Source organism: Felis catus, chromosome E1, assembly GCF_018350175.1.
Source record: "Felis catus isolate Fca126 chromosome E1, F.catus_Fca126_mat1.0, whole genome shotgun sequence".
Taxonomy (NCBI): Eukaryota; Metazoa; Chordata; class Mammalia; order Carnivora; family Felidae; genus Felis; species Felis catus.
Window position 1 is genome coordinate 60145257 of NC_058381.1, and position 20306 is coordinate 60165562.

Below are 20306 nucleotides of genomic sequence, written 5' to 3' on the forward strand. Positions count from 1 at the left end.
GTCCTTCGGGACGTTCAGGCGTGGGAGGAGCCTCGAGGAGCGGCGCATCTCCCCGCCCCCCGCTGGTGGCAGCGGGCCGCCGATTGGACGCAGTCAGAGGAGGCGGGATCTCTGCTGGTATGGGGCGGGACCTGGGCGGAGCCTCAGGGAGAAGAGGCGGGGAAAGAGAAAGGACCGAGGGCGAGGCGGGGCGGGCAGCGTGGCGCTCCGGGCCCCTCTTTCTGAGCGACCCGGTCGGCCTGCGCTGGCATCCTAGCGGCCCTGGGCTCCCACGCGGTCCCGGCTCCCACGTCCTCCCCGGGCTCCCACGCCCTCCTCGGTTCCCACGCGGTCCCCGAGTTCCCACGCTGTCCCCAGGCTCCCACGTCCTCCTCGGGCTCCCACGCAGTCCGGTCTTCCATGCCGTGGCCGGGCTCCCACTCCGTTGCTGGGCTCCCACGCGGTCCTGGCTCTCTCCACACTGCTGCTCTGGACACGTGGGTCCCGCTGCGCCCCTTCCCTGAAAAACTCCACTTAGGGCCCAGACCTCCCAGAGGCCCGCTGGCTCCCTTCCTCCTGCAGCCCTGCCCCAGGACCTGGTCACTGAACCTGGCACCCAAGGCCCACCTCCCTTCATCTCTCAAGACCCCTGGGCGGCACATGTTTTGTTCTGTCCTCTCCATTCTTTTACTCAGGGTTTTTTGTTTGTTTGTTTGTTTGTTTGTTTGTTTGTTTTTGGCCTCCTTCTCCAAAGTTTTAGTCACCCCCACCCCTAACGCCACTAGTCTTTGCCTGGGAGTCGTTTCCACCTGTAACCCCAAGTCCAGACCGCAGGCCCTTCCCTCAGTGTCCTGTGTCCCAAAGCGGGCACTGCACTGCCTTCCCTGCCCTGCAGGTGGAAGCCACAGGCACCTCGTGCCCCTTCACCTGTCTGTGCTCCCTTCGGCCGGGAAGCCCCAGCCCTGCATCCCCTAACATCCAACACAGACGCCCTCTCCATGAAGCCTCAGGCCTCTACAATAAAAGTTACCCCTTAAACTATAACACTGCACGTTGGCTGGTCTTTACGCCACTTATTATAAAGTAAGTGCTTTTTTATTTTTAAAAACACACATTTACATACGATGAAATTCACACTTTGGGGGCTGCAGTTCTGTGAGTTTTGACAGATGCACGTAGCTGTGTCACCACCACCATCAAGGTACAGAGCATCCCTCGACATAACACCCAGGGGCTGCCTCTTTGAAGCCAGCCACCCCCTTACCTAGGCCACCACTAATCTGTGCTCTGTCGCTACTTTTTTTTGTCTTTCCCGGAATGTCACAGAGATGGAATCCTACAGAATGTAGCCTTGGGTCTGGCTTCTTCTACTCAGCACTGTGAGATCGATCCATTGGCGACTAGTATTCCACCGGGTGGTGAACCACGCTTTATCGGTCATCGATTGAGGGACGTGGGGATTGTGTCTAGCTTGGGGTAATTATGAATGAAACTACTGTAAACATTTACTTTCAAGCTTTTATATGAACATGAGTTTTCGTGTCACTTGGGTAAAAACTTAGGTATGTATTTATACTTGTGTGTGTATATATATATATATATATATATATATATATATACATATATGTAGAGAGTGTGTGTGTATACATATATATAGAGAGAGAGAGGGAGGGAGAGAGAGAGGGAGAGTAGGTATGTGTTCAACTTTATAAGAAACTTCTAGACTATTTTCCACAGAAGCTGTACCATTTTATGCTCATACCAGCAGTTTATGAGAGCTCAGGTTGCCCCCCTGCCCCCCCATCACCCTCAGCATTTGGTTGTTCAAATGTTTTTATTTTGGCTTTTTTTTTTATTTAAAATTTTATTTTTTGAGAGAGAGACAGACAGACATAGCTCGAGCAGAGGAGGGGCAGAGAGAGAGGGAGACACAGAATCCGAAGCAAGCTGCAGGCTCTGAGCTGTCAGCACAGAGCCCGACGTGGGACTTGAACCAATGAACTGTGAGATCATGACCTGAGCCGAAGTCGGATGCTCAACCAACAGCCACTCAGGCACCCCTGGTGTTCTCATTTTAAAAAAGTGATTCTAGGGGTGCCTGGGTGGCTCAGTTGGTTGAGTGTCCGACTTCGGGTCAAGTCATGATGTCACAGTCTGTGAGTTCGAGCCCCGTGCCGCGATCTGAGCTGACAGCTCAGAGCCTGGAGTCTGTTTCAGATTCTGTGTCTCCCTCTCTCTCTGCCCCTCCCCTGCTCATGCTCTGTCTCTCTCACTCTCAAGAATGAATAAATGCTAAAAAAAAAAAAAAAAATTAAAAAAAATAAAAAGTGATTCTAATTATTTAAATACTGATCCCTTAGGTGCGCAGGGGTGTCCCGTGTCCCTATACTGATGTCGAGAATCTATTCCTAGGCTTATTTGCCATATATTTATATACCTTCTTTGGTGAAATGTTTGTTCAAATCTTTTGCCCACTTTGTAAATTGAGTTGTTTGCCTTAGGAGTTTTGAGCGTTCTTTACACGTTCTTTTTTTTTTTTAATTTTTTTTTCAACGTTTATTTATTTTTGGGACAGAGAGAGACAGAGCATGAATGGGGGAGGGGCAGAGAGAGAGGGAGACACAGAATCGGAAACAGGCTCCAGGCTCTGAGCCATCAGCCCAGAGTCCGACGCGGGGCTCGAACTCACGGACCTCAAGATCGGGACCTGGCTGAAGTCGGACGCCCAACCTACTGCGCCACCCAGGCGCCCCAACACGTTCTTGATAATAAGTCCTTCATAAGATACGTAGGTTGCGAATATTTTCTCCGTCTGTGGCTTGTCCTTCTGTTCTCTTAACTGTGTCATTCAAAGAGAGGTTCTTAAGCTTTGTGGTTGGTGCTTTTTGTGTGTTGTAGAAGCCACAGCCTGACCCGAGGACAGAACATTTTCTCCTATTTCTTCTAGAAGACTTAGAGTGTTAGGTTTCCTATCTAGGTCTGTGGTTCAGCTGAGATTTTGTGTAAGGTGTGAGGTATAGGGTGACATTTTTAAATTCTTTTTCTTTTTTGTACATGGATGTTGAATTATCCCGGTACCACCCGTTGAAAAGCTATCCTGTCTTCATTGAATTACCTTGACACTTTTGTGTAATTTAAGTGACCATATTTGTGTGGGTCTATTTCTGAGCTGTCTACACTGGCCTATTGATCTGTGTCCGAACTTTCCCCAGTACCACACTCTGTTGATTAGTGCTATTCCACAGTAAATCTTTGAATCGGGTGGTAGGAGTCCTCTTTGCCCTCTTTCAAAATTACCTATTCAATTTATTTGGCTCTTCCTATACTATTTAGAATCAGCTTGTCACCATGTACCAAATAAAAAAAAAAAATCCAGCTGGAATTTTGATGAGGGTATGTTAAATCTGTAGATCAGTCTGGTGAGAATGACGTCTTAACAATATTGTTTTCCAATCCATAACCATGGTATACCTCTCCATTTATTTAGGCCTAATCATTGATACCTTTCACTAGTCTTTTGTATTTTTCAGCATACAGTATTATTTTTAGCATACAAAAATACAATTGGTAGTATAATTTACCCTGTATCCTGTGTCCTTGCTAAATTCACTTATTAGTCTTGGGGATTTTTGTGGATTCTATGGGAGATAATAATGTCTGTGGATAATAACAATTTCTTTTCCAAGGTATTTGCCTCCTTCTCCTCCTGTTTTATTGAACTGGCCAGGGCTTTCGGTACAATACTGAAGAGAAGTGGTTGGAATGTATATCATTGCCCTGTTCCCAGTCTGCGGGGGGGGGGGGGGGGGGGGGGGGGGGAAGCATTCAGTCCTACACCATTAAATACGATGTTAGCTGTGGGATTTTGCAGCTACTTTCTACCAGGTGAAAGAAATTTTTATATTCCTCACTTGGGAAGAGTTTCCATGAATGAAATGTTGAATTTGATCCCTTGCATTTTCTGCATAAAATAGGATTTTCTTCATAAATGTGTTAATTTGGTGAATTACATGATTGATTTTCAGATGTTAACCCACTAGACAAAAAGGCAGCGGTAGCAAGGGAAATTAGAAAATATTCTGGGGGCTCCTGGCTGGCTCAGTCAGTACAGCATGTAACTCTTGATCTCCAGGTCATGAGTTAGCCCCATGTTGGGTGTGCAGCCTACTTAAAAATAAGATAAATTTTTTAAAAAGAAAATACTGTTTTTCCCGCATTATATATACAATTTTTAAAATTTATTTTTTAATTTACATCCAAGTTAGTTAGCATAGAGTGCAATCATGATTTCAGGAGTAGATTCCAGTGATTCATCCCCTATGTAGAACATCCAGTGCTCATCCCAACAAGTGTCCTTAATGCCCCTTGCCCATTTAGCCCATCCCCCCACCCACAACCCCTCCAGCAACCCTCAGTTTGTTCTCTGTATTTAGGAGCCTCTTATGTTTTGTCCTCCTCCCTGTTTTTATATTATTTTTGCTTCCCTTCCCTTATGTTCATCTGTTTTGTCTCTTAAATTCCTCATGAGTGAAGTCATGTGATATTTGTCTTTCTCCGACTAATTTTGCTTAGCAGAATACCCTTTAGTTCCATACGTGTAGTTGCGAATGGCAAGATTTCATTCTTTTTGATTGCCAAGTAATACCCCATTGTATATATGTACCATATCTTCTCTATCCATTCATCCATCGATGGACATTTGGGCTCTTTCCGTACTTTGGCTATTGTCGATAGTGCTGCTATAAACATTGGGGTGCATGTGCCCCTTTCAAACAGCACACCTGTATCCCGTGGATAAATGCCTAGTAGTGCAATTGCTGGGTCGTGGGGTAGTTCTATTTTTAATTTTTTGAGGAACCTCCCAACTGCACCAGTTTGCATTCCCACCAGCAGTGCAAAAGAGATCCTCTCTCTCCACATCCTCGTGAACATCTGTTGCTGCCAGAGTTGTTAAGGTTAGCCATTCTGACAGGTGTGAGGTGGTATCTCATTGTGGTTTTTTGTATTTCCCTGATGATGAGTGATGTTGAGCATTTTTTCATGTGTCTGTTGGCCATCTGGATGTCTGCTTTGGAGAAGTGTCTGTTCATGTGTTTTGCCCATTTCTTCACTGGATTATTTGCTTTTTAGGTGTTGAGTTTGATAAATTCTTTATAGATTTTGGATACTAACCCTTTATCTGATACGTCATTTGAAAACATCTTCTCCCATTCTGTCGGTTGCCTTCTAGTGTTGCTGATTGTTTCCTTCTCTGTGCAGAAGGTTTTATTTTGATGAGGTCCCAGTAGTTCATTTTTGCTTTTGTTTCCCTTGCCTCCAGAGACGTGTTGAGTAAGAAGTTGCAGGGGCCAAAGTCAAAGAGGTTTTTGCCTGCTTTCTCCTCTAGGATTTTGATGGCTTCCTCTCTTACGTTTAGGTCTTTCATCCATTTTGAGTTTCTTTTTGTGTCTGGTGTAAGAAAGTGGTCCAGGTTCATTCTTCTGCGTGTCGCTGTTCAGTTTTCCCAGTACCACTTGCTGAAGAGACTGTCTTTATTCCGTTGGATATTCTTTCCTGCTTTGTCAAAGATTAGTTGGCCATATGTTTGTGGGTTCTCTGTTCTGTTCCATTGATCTGAGTGTCTGTTTTTGTGCCAGTACCATACTTTTTTTTTTCAACATTTTTTATTTATTTTTGGGACAGAGAGAGACAGAGCATGAATGGGGGAGGGGCGGAGAGAGAGGGAGACACAGAATCCGAAACAGGCTCCAAGCCATCAGCCCAGAGCCTGACGCGGGGCTCGAACTCACGGACCGCGAGATCGTGACCTGGCTGAAGTCGGACGCTTAACTGACTGCGCCACCCAGGCGCCCCTATACTATCTTGATTATTACAGCTTTGTAATACATCTTGAAGTCCAGGATTGTGACACCTCCGGCTTTGGTTTTCTTTTTCAGGATTGCTGTGGCTATTTGGGGTCTTTTCTAGTTCCATACACATTTTAGGATTGTTCTAGCTCTGTGAAGAATGCTGGTGTTATTTTGATAGGGATTGCATTGATTATGTAGATTGCTTTGGGGAGTATCGACATTTTAACAATATCTATTCTTCCAATTCGTGACCTATGCATATATACTTTATTGAGACATAATTAAAACATTTATTCCCTCCAGGTTTACTGAGATTGAGTTGACGCATCGAGTGAATTGCCACATAACCCTGTGCGAGTTTAAGGGGTACACAAAGGTGCTGATTTGGTATTTATAGAATGCAAAAGGGTTACCGCCGTGGCATTAGCTGACGCCTCCATCCTGTCACATGGCTGTTTCTTTGTGGTGTACATAGTATTAGAGTTCTGTGTCTTTCGATGAGTTTGTACATCCGGGTAACCACCAACCTAATTAAGACATGAAACGTCACCATCCCAAGAAGCGTTACTGCCTCCTTCTGCTCAATTCCACCACACGGGCACTTCCGTGTCTTTATTCTTTCGCAGAGCAGAACGCTTTGAAATGCATCCGTGTTGTGTAGATCTTCTATCGGCCCCATTTGGCATCATGGCAAATCACGGTATGTGGCTTTTTGTGTCTAGCTTCTCTTCTAAGGTTCTTGGTGGCAATGCAGAAGCAAAGGAATTAGCAGTGAAGCTGGTGGAAAGAATCTGAGATCCCTAAACGGGACAAAGGGAGATGTTAGGATCTTGGCGGCAGCCAAGGTGGACTGTTTGGTGGCCAACAGAATGGTCTGGGGGAGCTTTCAAACTGGTGCACGTGCAGGGTTGGAAGGAAGGTATTGGGCGATCTGCATAAACCGAGGAAGCAGGGTAGGAGCGTATTTCTCCAGGAAGAGCCGGTCTTGACTCCCCCCAGCTAACTGCTGTTGTCTGGGTTCTTGTTTTTGCTGCGGATGCTTGTATTCAGCTTTCCTGAGTTTCGCTCTCTGGTTCTGGAACCAAACCTCCAGGGTCACGGCCGCTTCTTGGTTCTGCAGGCTGGGAGGGGTGTGGGTTCTGACTGGACAAGAATTCCAAATCTGCTCGTGGCTTCTCCGTGAACATCGTTCGCTTCCTTTGTGAATGCTGCTAGTGCCTTCCTTTAGGAAGGTCCCCTGGGTCTGACATCCTGAGACCTACATGTGTTCCCATGCTCCGCTCCTGTGACCAAAAGAAGAAAACATTCTGAACCGAATAAAAACAAAACTGTCAGTTCATGGGATGCAGTCAAAGCAGTGTCTAGAGGAAAACTGATAGCATTAACATTTTTGTTAGAAAAATAAAGCTCTCGCGTCAATAATCTAAGCTTCCACCTTCAAGACACTAGAAAAAGAAGACAAGTAAACCCAAAGCAGTAGGAAGAAACTAGTAAAAAGCAGACAGCAATGAAATACAAAACATAGAATGGTAGGAAAAAAGGAAACCCTAAGGTTTAGTTCTTTGAAAAAACCAGTATTAACAAACTTCTAATCAGACTAACCAAGAAAAAGAGGGGAGAAAGTTATCAACATCAGAAATGAAAGATGGAATACCATTATAGACCCTACAGAAATTGGATAATGAAATTATGTCATAAAATATTCTATGGTCATATTCAACTTCTGTGAAATGGACCGATTTCTTGAAAAATACCTTCCTGAAACTCACCTGGGAAGAAAGAGATCACCCAAATAGCCCCATACCTACTTCAGAAACTTTGTAGTTCAAAGCCTACAATTAAGAATATTGAAGGACCAGATACTTCCACTGGGGAGTTCTTTCGAACATTTAAGGAAGAAATAACACCTGTCCTGCTTTTAGAAAAGAAGTTCTCTAAGCGTGTCCTCATTAATGCTATCTTCATTAGCATGCACGCGCACACACACACACGCACGCACACACACACGCACAGGAAAGAAAAACAGCAACGGTGCAGCTTTGCGGGAACAACCGTGTTTATTTCGGAAGCTCTGGTGCTGTGACCCCTGGAGCAGCCGTGACCCTCTGAGGCACCAGAACCCTTGCCCCGAGGCCAGCCCCGCACAGTCTGCAGGGACCAGACACAGGTCGTGCCGGGATCTGGCAGCAGAAACAGCCCGCCCCCCGCCCCAGGTGGATAAGCCGCTTGGCCGATGTAGGACTCCCTGCGAAGGGAGCGCTGAGCCCCAAAATACTCAAGCCGTGCTTCCAAATCCACACAAAAAGCCCTTGTTTCTGAGAGGCAGGCACGGGTCTCCAGGGGGCCCCTGAGGTCAGCGTTTCCCAGACCCACTGCTGCAGGAATCCAAGTCCAGACAGCTAGCCTCTGGTAAGGGAGACATGGAGGGGAAACTGAGGTAGCCCCGAGCCCTCCTCCCAGGGTGGCAAGGGCCACGGCCCGGACTGTCTCCTCCTGACTCGTCCCCAGAGGGGGCCGGATGCCCTTCTCCATGGTGTCTGTGAGGACCCTGGGAGCCCCAGACAGATCCAAGTGAGGAGCCGGGCCTCTGCTCCTGTCCCCTCCAGGCAGGCCGTGCCACGCCCTCTGCCCCGGTCCCCCTCGCAGTCCTTCTGGCCGCGGGAAGAGCGGCCTGACAGTGTCTGCGGATGGGGCCCCCCGGACGGCTGCAGGGCAGGAGACCCAGCAGTCGGTCCGGGGCCCCCAGCCACCACCCTGAACAAGCAGCTCAGTTCCTAACCCTGCCCAGAAACCGGCACGGCCGGCACGGCTCGGCGCTGGTCCGGTTTCTCCCCCAAGGCCTCAGGCTGCCCCTCCGGCCACCACGCCCACAGGAAGGGCCCGTGCACGAGGGGGGTCCTGCCTCATCCACAGGAAACCGGGGAACCCGCTTTCGGGTTGGGCGCCGACCCCCGCGCACGGTGCCACCTGGCTCTGCTGGCTCGTGGACCGGCGGCACATCACCCGGGGCTTGATCTGCGGCCATTGTATTCGCTCTGGTCAGCTGCCCGCACCGTGTCCTCGGTGAGTGAGGGGGGGACGCCGGAGGGAGGGCGGACCGGCCACACACACCCGAGGGGAACCTCTCCTCGGTGGGACGTGGGGGCTGCGGGCAAACGGGACAGCGCAGAGTCACGGAATCCTGGGATTTACAGGCCGGGGCCACGGTGACTCCACGTGTGGCCCAGGCTGGCAAGGTCACGAGTTTAGGAAAGGGAAGGCAGAAGGTTCCGAGCCGGGAGGGGCTCCTGCTGCCGCCGCCCTCTGTGGTGGCGTCCAGGGGGCCTGGGGGGCCTCTTCTGTGGCGGGCCCGGCCCCCAGCAGGCGGGGACAGGCCACCAGCTCCATGCCAGCAAACAAGGAGCTGCAGCCCCCGGGCCCCGGGCAAAGTTCCGGCGCTCCCTTTGGGGAGCCCGTGCCCGGCGGGCTCCACTCGGGTCCAGCGCCCTCCTCTCTGGAACCCACCGGGCCGGCCTCGGCCTCCCTGGGGACTGAGAGCGGGGAGCCATCGGGGGGAAGGGGGTGCGCAGGGCCCTGGGGCGGGAAGAGGGCGGAACTCAGCGGCTGCAGGAAGGCGTGGCTCCCGGAGAAGGGCACGGCGTCGGTCAGCAGGTCGGCCGGGCCCCCGCGGCCAGCAGCAGGGCCCAGCTCGACCGGGGGCCTCTGGGCGGGGGGCCGCTGTCGGCAGGAGGCTTCAAAGTGCCTCAGGATCTGGAGGAGGAAACGGAGGGGACCGGCTGAAGGTCCCGTGCGCCCGGGAGCACAGAAGACACAGCCCCCCAGAGAGCAGGTGGCTCGTCCCACCTCCTCCTCCTCCGGCCACCCCCCACCGGCCACACTGTGTGCACCCAGACACGGCGAACCTGCTACTCTACAAATGCACACGTTCTCCATCCCCGAACCCGGCCCCGTGACGAGCCAGCTCGGGGGGGGAAGGGGGGGGGTCCCTTGCCGGGTGCCAAGCAGCGCCTGACACAGATGCTGAGGAAATGAACGTGCCTCAAACCCTCCGGTCCTTCCTGACTCTGCACCCATGGCCTCCGCCAGCCTTCACGTCCTCAGAGACACCGTGATGGCCTCGCTGTGGCGGGGTCACCGATTCTTTGACAAAGGACAATTTAAAGACACGCCACTGAGGGTCCGAACTCTCAGCAGCCACAGAGGCGCGCAGAAGCCGGGGATGCCGGTGGGCAGGTGGAAGACGTGCTGGGGCCTGGCTGAGGGGAGAGGCCAGCAGCCTGTGGGGGCTGCCCAGAGGCTCCCCAGTGAGGGAGCCGGGCGGCCCGCACACAATTCGAGCATAACCGGGAAACGGACTCGTGTGAAAGAAAACACTTCTGCTCTCCAGGGGCCGAGCACAGACTCCTGAACTGTGACCCCAGGTGGCCGGCAGAAGGATAAATGGACCTGAGCAGGCAAGGAGGGCTTCCCGCAGGAGGCCACCCGTGGGCTGAGCCAGGCGGGATGGGGAGCTGCCTGCAGAGCAGAGCTGCTGAGCAGCAGGGCAGGGGAGAGGTCCCAGGAGCTGGAAAGATCCACGAGCCAAGGACCCCAGCTGTTCTAAGGCCCGGCCGGTCCCAGCCCGGTGGCGAGGGGCAGGAATGCGGAAGCGGATCTGGGAACGGCTGGAGGAACAGCGTGCAACTTCTCCTCCGGGTCCCGGCTGCTGCCCACCTTGGTGGCCTTGTTGGTCACGGGTCCAGGGCTGCCCGCGCTGAGCTCCTGCAGCCGCGGCCGGGCGAGGAGCAGGATGTGCTCCTGGGAGAGCAGGTCGGTGCAGCCCAGGGACGCGATGGCGCCCAGGGCCCTCTGCCGGGCAGACAGAAGGTCAGCGCGGTCCACCCCAGGAGGGAGGCCCCCGTCACAGCTCCGTCCTCCTCTCGGCCCGACTACAGCCCCAAGGTGGGGGAGCCCCGGGGGTGGGCCCACTGCCCCCCCCCACCCAGGGCAGGCCCCGGGTGAGGCGTCCCCGGCCAACCCCGCCCGCAACCCTCACCTGCCCACACCCATGCCCCCAGGCGCCCCCAGCCTCGGGCCGGCCCTCACCATCTGCACACACTCGCTGGTCCCGTCCAGGCGGCGGGTCAGCAGTTCCAGGACCGCCTCACAGTTGAGCAGCCCACACCTGCAGGAAGGCACAAGCAGGAGGTGGGGGCGGGGTGCCGGGGCCGGGGCCGGGAGCGGGGAGCCGGTGGGGGGACTCACTCTTTGATGAAGCACTGAGCCTCCTCTCGGCTCAGAAAGGCACGCGGCCCCCGTGTCACAGTCTGGACCAGGCTCTGCTCCTGGTGGCAGTCGCTCAGGGTCACGGCCTCCACCCTACCGGGGGCACAGCGGTCAGGGTAGAGAGAGACTCCTCCGGGTCAGGCCCCGACCCAGGGTGGGACCCCAGAAAAGGACCTCACCGCTCTGCCAGGTCGCTGGGTGCCTGGCTAGCCGCTGAGGGGCTGTCGCTGCCCGACCGACTGCCTGAGTCTGAGACCTTGCCTGGGTCACCGCTCCCCCGGGATGAATTCTGGGAGCTGGAGCCGCTATCTGGCTCGTCCCAACCCCCTCCTGCCTGCCCGGGCTGGGGTCTCGTGACTGTGACAAACAGGACCGTGGGTGAGATCGGAGGCGGGGGGCTCTGACTTGCCTCATACACCCCTCCCCGGGGCACCTCGACCAAGAAACACCAGGGAAGAGGTGACATGGGACAGAGCAGGGCACCCCTCACACACAACGGTCAGGGCGGGGACGGCCGGCCTGTGGCGGCAGGGGCAGTGCCGGACCCCGAGGTACAGAACTCTCGGGGAGTCCTGACAGTCCTCCTTCAGGCCGGCCAACTCCCAGGAGCTTGGGCCAGAGCACTGCGACGCTGCGGTCCCTTCTTACCACACACCTCGCTCGGGGACGGCCCTGTGTCGACATCCCCCCGACTAGAACGCACGCGCGTGGAGGCTGGCCCCCGGCCCTGGCCTCGCGGCCGTCCCGGCTGAACCGGCAAAAGCCAGGCTGCGGCCCAGCTCATGACCCAGGCCTGTACCCGAGACGGTGGGGCCCTCTGGGAGCCCCCGCCCCCCTTAACGCCATACACCCCAGCTCCTACTCGAAGCAACTGGCAAGAAGCTGGCAAAACAGCATCCAGACGCCGCGCGATCTTAATACGGCACGGAGGCCACAGCGAGCGCGCACGGAGCCACGGAGCCGGCGAAAGGCTGTGCGGGCCCCCGGCCCCCCCAGGACACACTGCCTCCTTCCCCGGCCTCTGAGCCAGGAGCCTGTGCCCCTTGCCGGGAAGGTCCTGTCGGCGGCTCCGCGGCCCCCTCTTGCTCCAACACACCACGGGGAGGGGCCTGCTCACCCGGACCCCCAGGAGAGTCTCACCGCTTCCTCGGGTGCCTGGGAGAGCTCCGGGGAGCGGCTTCCCGGCACTCGGGCAACCACGGCTGGCTGCGGGCGTCATGGCGGGCTGGTAGGCGTCACCCCGCGGGAGGGGCCTCCGGGTGCCGGGGCTCTCGGGCCCGGGGCGCACAGCATTGGCCACCACCTCTGCGGCCTTCTGGATGGTGGAGAGGAAGGCTTCGCCCGCAGAGCCTGCGCCGGAGGGAGAGGAACAGGGTGCCAGCCCTCTTCAGTTCTGCACCCCCCCCCGCCGGAGGAGTTCAAGAGGCCAGCATGTGAGCCGTAGTCACACAGCGGAGCCCACGTGGGGCACCCAGGCCCTTCTGGAAGCTTCCCCAGTGAATGCTGCTTCAGTGCATTCCCAGGCCCGACAGAGCCTGGCGCTCCAGCCTACGGCATGGCCGTGCCCCCAAGTCCCCCGGCCCCACGTGGGAGCAGGACAGCTAAGGGGATCGTCAGAGAGCTCGGTCCCCTCGGCGGCTCACGTCCAGTACGGGTGCAGGGGTGCGTGAGTGCCCTGACGGGACCAACCACCGTCACTCCTGAGTCAGGAACAGGCAAGGCCTGCGAGCCAGGCCTGCTTTCGGAATCAGTGCTCCCGAGGTACCGGGGGTCTGAGAGCCGAGACCAGAACCGGCAGCACGCAGGCCGGCCGCATCTGCTCACGACGGGCACCGTCCCCACACCATCGCCCTCAGCCCCTCTGAGGGACCAGGGCCTGGGTGCACGCGTACAGACCTGGCCTCCGCCCGGCTTCTCACCTGTTGGTTTCGCAGACTGGCCCTGCCTCGTTCTCCCGCGCACCCGGGCAGAGGAGAGCGCGGTGGCAGGACACCGGCCCCAGCCGTGCCACCCGCCACGCCTCCCAGGCCAGATCCACCAGACCCTTATGCCCGCGCCCCGCACCCCCGCAGCACTCACCTGTGGGGCCCCGTTCCTTGCTGTAGCCGAAGCCCTGGAGGGCGCCCTGGGGCCTGGACTCGGAGCCCATGCCTGTGAGCAGGACCCACGTCAGTGCCAGTGTGGCCGCTCACGCTCAACCCTGTGTACCTGGGACAGCGGGGCGGGCGGTGGAGGGAACCTCAAACCCTCCCCAGGGTGAACACCCAGCGAAGGGGATGGGCGGTCGCCTACCTGCCGGAGGCAGGGCCCTGGGTGGCTGGGAGGGAGGCGGGGGCGACAAGTTGTCCGAGAACAAGGCGCTCCCCAAGTCCTAGATGAGGACACAGAGGGCACTCAGCTCGCTGTGGTCCGGCTCTGTCCCCCCGACCCCCTGCTCTCTCTCGGGGTCCCACAGCAAGGGCGGAGCCAGGGCCCCAGGTGGTGGAACAAACGTCTGGCAGTCTGTCTCGGGCTGCCCCGAGTGCTGGACTCACCTGGGCGGCCGCCCGCACCTTCTGGTACAAGCTGTTGCCGTGGAGAGGGTCTGGGGGCCCCGAGAAAACTGCAGGACGGAGGCAGATGCGCAGGTGAGATGCAGCTACTGACACTCAGAGGTGCGGCTTTAATGCCCCCCCCCGGCCCTCGTGGAGCGCACCCCCCCCGGACCCCTGGCAGATGACCCCGGCACCCCGAGGGTCAGGGGTGGCCTCCTGAAACACAGGTCTGACCTCTAGTCTCCGGGGGACACCCCTCCAGGTCAAGTCCCTATAGTGGCGGCCACCCTTCCGCACCCCCAAGCCCGGGAGCCCCCAGATCCCCCTCATCTGGGACCCACTGCCCCCACACTGTTTTTCAGAGATATACCACCCACTGGGCCTATGGAGGCCGCACCCCGGCTGCCCCCTCGCTCATGCCCACAGAGCAGAGCCCCCTGCCGTCTCTCGCCGGGGTCCCTGCACTAGCTGCCTCACTGTACCCCCTGAACCCACTCTCCACTCGGAGCGAAGCGAGCAATCAAAGCCCCACGGAGGCTCCCGCGGCCCTGACGATACCACCTCCCTCTATGTAACAGCTTCAGCTGTGACAAACGAGTTTTTCCTAGAAGGAATTGAGTGACACCCCCGTTCCCAGTCTCTTGTCACAAATGCATCTCACTTTCTGCCCTGGCAGGTGGCCCAGGGTGCGCGCCCATCGGCCAGTCGGGAATGGAACCACCAGGGAACCACCGGGGTGGGGGTGGGGGGGTGGCGTAAACCTCCCTGCTGTTCCTGCCGCACAGGACCCCCCCCCCCCCGCCCCGGCCCCTCGTGCCTGAGCTGAGGCCGTCGTCTGCGGGCTGTCCCACCCCAGAGCCACCTCCTCTCGCTACCCCACCTCCCCGACAGCCTGTGGCAGGGTCCCCCGGGGTTGGCACTCAGAGTACAACGGACTGGGACCGGCCCAGCAGAGACTCTGGTGCCAACAAGGACCCGCTGTCTGCCGCATCCCGTGCTGCCTCAGCTGCGCCCCTGGGGTGGAGGACAAAGGCCTCCAGTGAAGAGACAGCCGCGGTTGTGGGGTGTGGGGGTAGGCCAGCACCTGGCAGGCAGGATGCTGGAAATGCTCAGGACCCCCGAGGAGCACGCGGTGGTCAAGGGCAACTAACTGGGTCCCCCTCCCGGGCGCTGCCCTCCCAGGGACCCTCTCAGGGATGGCTCCGTGGGCGTGGTTCTTGCCTGCGGCCGAGCCCTTCCGGTGTCATTCAGGGCGGGGTCTGCTGACGCTGTGCCCCTGAGACCCACCGTGGCCAGGACTCCTGCCTTACCTGAGGGGAAGGCCTCAGGCCCCGTCCCCCCAAATCCCAGTTAGGGAAAAAGACACGGGACAGCCCCAGGCCCGGCCGGGGAGTGAGAGATGGAACCCCACCCCAGACCCAGCTGTGCTAGACCTAGACCTCGACAGGCCAGAACCCCGCCTCTCCCGGGGGCCTCCCACAGACCTCCCTGTCTCGGCCCTGGGGAGCAGTCCTGGGGGGGAGACAGAGCCCCTCTGGTGTGCCGGGCACTGGAACAGGCAGGACGGGCCTGGGCTGCCCAGGCCAGGCAGGGCACACAGGCAGAAGTAAGCCACCGTGCGGCGGCGGGCCCGGCGACGGATGGAAGGGAAAGCCCGTGACAGAGTGAAGGCGGTGGCCGGGGTGCCGGGGAGAAGACGGCAGCGGGCCGGGAGGCGAGTCCCGCCGGTGGGAGGGGCGTCTCTGTGAGGGGGCGGTGGCCAGCAGAGGGACTCTGTGCAGCCTGCCCCGGCCGCCCGGCCCCAGCGCCCGGATACCTGCGGCTTCCTGGATGAAGGCAGGGTTGCGTTTGAGGATGAGCAAGGACGAGGAGGAGCCGTGACCACACAGGTGGAGCAGGATCTTCAGCACCTGGGGGACAGTCGCAGGGGGCAGCACAGGCCCAGAGGGCAGCCCGCACGCATCCCGCGGCGACCCTCTCCTCGTGCTTCACCACCCGCTGGCCCGTCCCCCAGCGGAGGGTCTGCGGGGGCCGCTCGGGGACTCACCTTCAGCTTCACTCGGCCAGAGCCGCTGTGCAGACGGTTCAGAAGGTACTCCAGGAGGCACTGGCTGCTGCCCAGGGACTCGTGTGAGATTTCTGGCAGGCGCTCGGGTTAGGGAAGGAGCGAGCTGACCCCAGGCCACACGAGGCCACGCCGGCGGGGGAGAGAACCAGGCCTTCCTGCCACCAGACTTCTCCCGTGTCTTCCCCGCAAACACCCACCCAAGGCCCTGGTTTCAGGAGCTTGGGCCTCTTACGGCCTCCTGGGCCCCGCGTCATCAGTCGTGTGGCTTTTGGACCCACCCACACTTGGTCCCTACAGTAAAGGAGCTGGGGGGCCTCCGAAGGACAGGCCCCTGGACGTGGGTGACGAGGAAGGATACTGGCGATCTCCTCAAACAAGTAGCCTGGACACGGGACATCATCGTCCGACGTTCCCTTCAGGAGAACCGGGAGCTGAAAGGGAGCGCGAGCCCCTGGCATGATGAGTGGGCATCACAGGGAAAAAACCCAAACACCCATTCCCACTTGGCCCAGCGTCTGGGCGTCTGGGGAGCGTGAGCCTCAGAGCAAAGACAGGACGGGGAACCTCAGGGACACTCACGGGGACAAGTGCGTAGACTCTGCTGGGTGCTCACCACAGACTACAGTTTGAAGGGCAGCGGCCTGACGGCACGAGAACACGGGCCTGAAAGTCACCTTATTTGTCCAGCAAGGCCCAAAGGGGAGCTGGACAGACGTGCAGAGCCGTGGAGGCCTGGGCCCAGAGCCGAGTCTCTGCACTAACACAACCGAACCGACCGGCTGCTTCACCGGCGGCCCAGCCCCTGAACACCTGCCTGGCGACGCTCAAGGCCGCCGGCTGCATCTGCTTTGGCTCTGGCCAACACCAACAACAGGCCCCGACCTCCGCTTCTCGGAGCATTCGCCACGATGAACTGACGATGGTGGACGTGGGTCTCCCACAACTCGGGAGCGTCCTTCCCTAGGACCTGAGGGCCCCGGTTTGAAACGCAACCACTAGGAAGGCCCGGGCCTGTCTCGCACGCCCTGTACGGGGGCAGGACCCCAAGTCCCGAAAGGGCCGGCCAGCTGCCGAGTTGCACGGACACTGCCCGACCCCCGCCTCCCTCAGTGCTCCTGCCACAAATGGGAAGGGGCCGGGGCTGCCCGCGCGGGCGTCCGGCTGTGCCGTCTGAGACCCCAGCTGTCTCTTCCAATTCGGGTTCTGTCCGGGGGAGGGGATGTGAAGCAGAGGTGGCGTGCCCCGCCCACACGGCGTCGGGGATCCGGCCCCGGCCCTGAGGCCACAGCGGAGAAGGGGACCCAGGAACGAGATGCAGGGGCAGAGGGGACACCAGGGGCCCAAGAACGGCCGGAGGGGCTCGAGGAGGAGGACAGGCACAGGCACGGAGAGGGCCGGAGGGAGATGGAGGCGTCTGTGAGCCTGGGAGGAGGCCCCAGCGGGCGCCGAGCAGGGCCGGGGAGGGGAACAGCTCTGGCCCGGGGTGGGGGCCGCGGCCGCCCGCACTCACCCGGTGCAGGAAGCTCAGGCGGTCCCGCAGCGGCGGCGTGGACGCCATGATGCCGGCCACCTTCCGGCCCCGCCCGCGGCCGCGGACCCCTTCCAATCACCGCGCGGGCCTGGACTAGCTGGCCAATCGCTCGCGCGGGGCGGGGCCTGCAGTCTATGCCGGCAAACAACCTGAGCCTGAACCAATCCGAAGTCCCAGATCAAAGACAGACAAATCCACGAGCCACTTGCAGGGCTCGGAGAGGCCCGGCGCCGTTCCGGAAGCGAAGCAGGGGCTGGAGCCGAAGCCTAGCCAAACAGAAAGCGCAGGAAAGGCGACGGGCGGAAGGCGCGCCTATCGAGAAGCTGGGCGCCGGAAAAGGACGGGCCTAAGATGGCGGCGCCCATGGGTGCCAGGAGGAGCCGCTCATGTCGGGGAACGGAGCGGTGTGGGGACGCGTGCGAGGCCGCCTCCGCGCCTTCCCCGAGCGCCTTGCGGCCTGTAGGGCCGAGGTGAGAAGGTGTCGGGCGGGGAGGGGGCGGGGCGGAATCTGCCCTGGGTGACCGGCGGGGGGGGGGGGGCGCCCTCCGCGACCCTCGCCCGTCCCCGTCCGCCCCCAGGCCGCGGCTTATGGCAGGTGTGTGCAGGCGTCCACAGCCCCGGGCGGCCGCCTGACGAAGGACCTCTGTGTGCAGGAGTTCGAGGCCCTGCGGAGCTGCTTCGCCGCCGCGGTAGGTGGGCGCCGCCCCGGCCTCTTCCCTTGCCAACCCCAGCCCCGCCTTGGGGAGGGGCACCGGGCGGCGGGGACCCCGGCGTCCCAGCGCTGGACCGCTGGTCGGCCGCCCCCCCTCCCCGGCCCGCCCCGCGTGTTCGGTGCCAGGCCGTACCTCCTGCCCGCCGGATCCCGCCGCCGCGGAGCTTGCACCAGCCTCGTCGTGAGGATGCTGGTGGCGGTGGTGGCATGTATGCGAAAACTCTCTGTGACTGGTGCTGTCGCTGGAGCCTAATGCCCAAACGAACCGCAGCCTAGTAGTCCAATGGGCACCTGCTGTCTTAGCTTCCTTGGTGTTTAGGACCCCGCATGTGTACCACGCGTGCATTTATAACCATAGGGCCACCCAGCACACACTGAGAGGCACCCCCGTCTTCCCCCAGACAGCAACCCCATTTTGCAGAGGGTGGAAGGAGAATCTATAGGCCACTGTCCTGGGTTTGTCAGAACAGGCTTCCAGAGGCTGGTGAGTCCCTAGCCTAGCTGCACTGGCTGGTTTTCACTGGCTGGGAAGTGGGCCCCGCTGGGTACAGTTTGCGGGCTGTTTTTGGTTCTGGACTGTAACCACTCAACAGTGAGTCCCATCTCTTCCTGAGGCATTTTTTTCTGATCCCTGTTTGATCAAGTGTTAAGGCAGCAAGAGTCTCGTGAATATCACCGCTTTACGAAAATGAAAGACTAGTGTTGTATTTACACATTTCCGTAAAAAACATGGAACAAGTGGGGTTGGAGGACGTAGCCGTGCCCAGAGAACCTCCATGGGGAGTTCCAGACAGCATGAGGAGAGGGCTGCCTGTGATGAGGGTCCTGGACTGGTGCCCAAGGCATCACCACCCAAGGTGCCTCCATTGGGTGGGGCTGGGTTGGGCCATGATGCCAGCCATCAGCTCTGTCCTCCAGAGCTGCTGGTGCAGTTGGGTGAGCTCGGCAGGATTCAGGGGACCCGTGGCTGGTTCCTGATGTTCTGGGACCGTCTTGAGCAGAGTGACTAGCTGTGGGTTAACTGCTTCTCCAAGGAGAGAGTTCACGTGTGTTCCCAGAGGGCTCAGGTCTCCTTGCACCTCTCTTTGTGATTATCATGGCCGAGAGCCTTTGGCCTCATCCTGCCCTTGTCAGCAGCCTCAGATCTGATGTGGGCTGTTCATCCAAGGTTGCACCTGTTCCCTGGACTTGCTTCCTGCTTCTCGGCAGCTTCCTTGTTTGACAGGCCTCCCCAGGGGACAGGATGAAGCTTCGCTGTGTGATTACTGGTGGGAAGAATTTAAGTGCAAGATGAAGATCAAACGTGTTAGTTATGCACAGATTTTCTGTCCCGCCTTTTGTGGTTAGGAGTTGTCTGTTGCAGGCATCTGATCACCTGTGACTTTTTTTTTTTTTTTTGCTTTTCTGCCCTGGTCACTTGAGGTGTCCCCACAGTGCGTGTGCTGCCCTCAGGAGCCCTCTGCTATTTTAATGTGCCATTCTTCACGGAAGGTGACTTACCTGCAGACCCTGGGCCCCAGGCACTTGGGAGTTTGGGACTAGGGTGCTCGAGTGTCTCACCACGAGGCAGCGCACTGCTGAGGGTGTTTCCGCCCATCCTGCTCTTGTCCCCAGCACTTGTGCGGAGCTGCAGGAGGCCGAAGGGGCGTTGGGCTCCAGACCAGCTTCGTCCCAGGGAGCCCTGTCCCTGGGCCAGTGTTTCAGCAGCTCTGCCTCAGCGTTTTCTGTAAGAAGTTCCCGCTGCGTTTCAAGGACCAAGTGGTGTGCTGGAAGGGGGGGGGGGGGAAGGTCTGCACAGCACCTGGTCCAGGGTGGGCTTGGCTTTGGGAGCACGCTGTCACCAGCAGATTGAGCCCCTTGGCCCGTGGCAGCTCCGAGCAGCTGGGCCCTCTGCCACGCATCCACAACCAGGCTCTCCCACAAAGTGTTCGCTAGGAGATGGCATTTGGGGGGGGGGGGGTGGCTTCTGCCCTTTGCGGTCACATCTAACAAACCCATTCAAACCAAATCTTTTCTCTTCCAGGCCAAGACGACCCCAAGGGGAGGCCTTTAGGATGGACAAGCCTGCACTACATTTGTGTTTGCTGCCCACAGCCTTGAGGGACAGACGCCTGAGACATCTAAAGCTTTTAGAGCTAAAAAGACTGCACGCTCATCAGGGCAAGACGTGGGCAGACGGGGGATGTGGTTTTCTTGCCTCGTGTATGTAAGGTTTCTGGTTAGAGTAAGAAGCGACAAAGCAACAATACAGACTGTGGCAGACCACGCCGGGTCTCTGCTCTGTTGTACCCAGAGTGTGCGTGGGCCCTGGGAGTATACTTGTCAAAGAATTTTCACCCCAAACACGTTATTGGAATCTAACAGCCAC

The 20306-nt window shown here is 58.2% G+C and overlaps 2 protein-coding genes across 7 annotated transcripts; one reads left to right on the forward strand and one right to left on the reverse strand.

The window, feature by feature from the left end:
• Positions 1-6076: 6076 nt before the first annotated feature.
• Positions 6077-17397, reverse strand: TEPSIN (TEPSIN adaptor related protein complex 4 accessory protein). Of its 2 annotated transcripts, XR_002738161.2 has the most exons (14): positions 17206-17397; positions 16054-16126; positions 15675-15766; positions 15444-15537; positions 13628-13695; positions 13386-13464; positions 13173-13244; positions 12234-12443; positions 11273-11450; positions 11073-11186; positions 10914-10992; positions 10542-10676; positions 8796-9578; positions 6077-7111 (listed from the first exon to the last, which is right to left on the reverse strand). XR_002738161.2 is itself a non-coding variant. In XM_023244290.2 (13 exons), exons 1-13 carry the CDS (start codon positions 17251-17253, stop codon positions 9066-9068), a joined length of 1755 nt encoding a protein of 584 aa, XP_023100058.2. In that variant the 5' UTR covers positions 17254-17397; the 3' UTR covers positions 7867-9065. The 2 variants fall into 2 exon arrangements, 1 of the variants encoding a protein (XP_023100058.2); XM_023244290.2 differs by lacking the exon at positions 6077-7111 and having other exon boundaries at positions 7867-9578.
• A 69-nt stretch (positions 17398-17466) lies between these two features.
• NDUFAF8 (NADH:ubiquinone oxidoreductase complex assembly factor 8) lies at positions 17467-20203 on the forward strand. 5 transcript variants are annotated; one of them, XM_023244293.2, is made up of 5 exons: positions 17467-17696; positions 17805-17915; positions 19373-19429; positions 19553-19664; positions 19962-20203. In XM_023244293.2, the coding sequence occupies exons 1-5, from the start codon at positions 17613-17615 to the stop codon at positions 20036-20038; spliced, it is 441 nt and encodes a 146-aa protein (XP_023100061.1). In that variant the 5' UTR covers positions 17467-17612; the 3' UTR covers positions 20039-20203. The 5 variants fall into 5 exon arrangements, with proteins under 5 accessions (XP_023100061.1, XP_023100062.1, XP_023100065.1 ...); XM_023244294.2 differs by having other exon boundaries at positions 17832-17915; XM_023244297.2 differs by lacking the exon at positions 19553-19664.
• The last annotated feature ends 103 nt before the right edge of the window (positions 20204-20306 follow it).

Bases quoted from the DNA above. Each gene is read 5' to 3' on its own strand.
- TEPSIN (XM_023244290.2), bottom strand. From the start codon at position 17,253: ATGGCGTCCACGCCGCCGCTGCGGGACCGCCTGAGCTTCCTGCACCGG. The intron at 16,127-17,205 runs GTGAGTGCGGGC...GCTCCCTTTCAG, and splicing joins GCCTGAGCTTCCTGCACCGG to CTCCCGGTTCTCCTGAAGGG. The intron at 13,465-13,627 runs GTGAGTCCAGCA...GTCCTCATCTAG, and splicing joins AGGTGCGGGCGGCCGCCCAG to GACTTGGGGAGCGCCTTGTT.
- NDUFAF8 (XM_023244293.2), top strand. From the start codon at position 17,613: ATGTCGGGGAACGGAGCGGTGTGGGGACGCGTGCGAGGCCGCCTCCGC. The intron at 17,697-17,804 runs GTGAGAAGGTGT...GTCCGCCCCCAG, and splicing joins TTGCGGCCTGTAGGGCCGAG to GCCGCGGCTTATGGCAGGTG. The intron at 19,430-19,552 runs GTGACTTACCTG...TCTTGTCCCCAG, and splicing joins TGTGCCATTCTTCACGGAAG to CACTTGTGCGGAGCTGCAGG.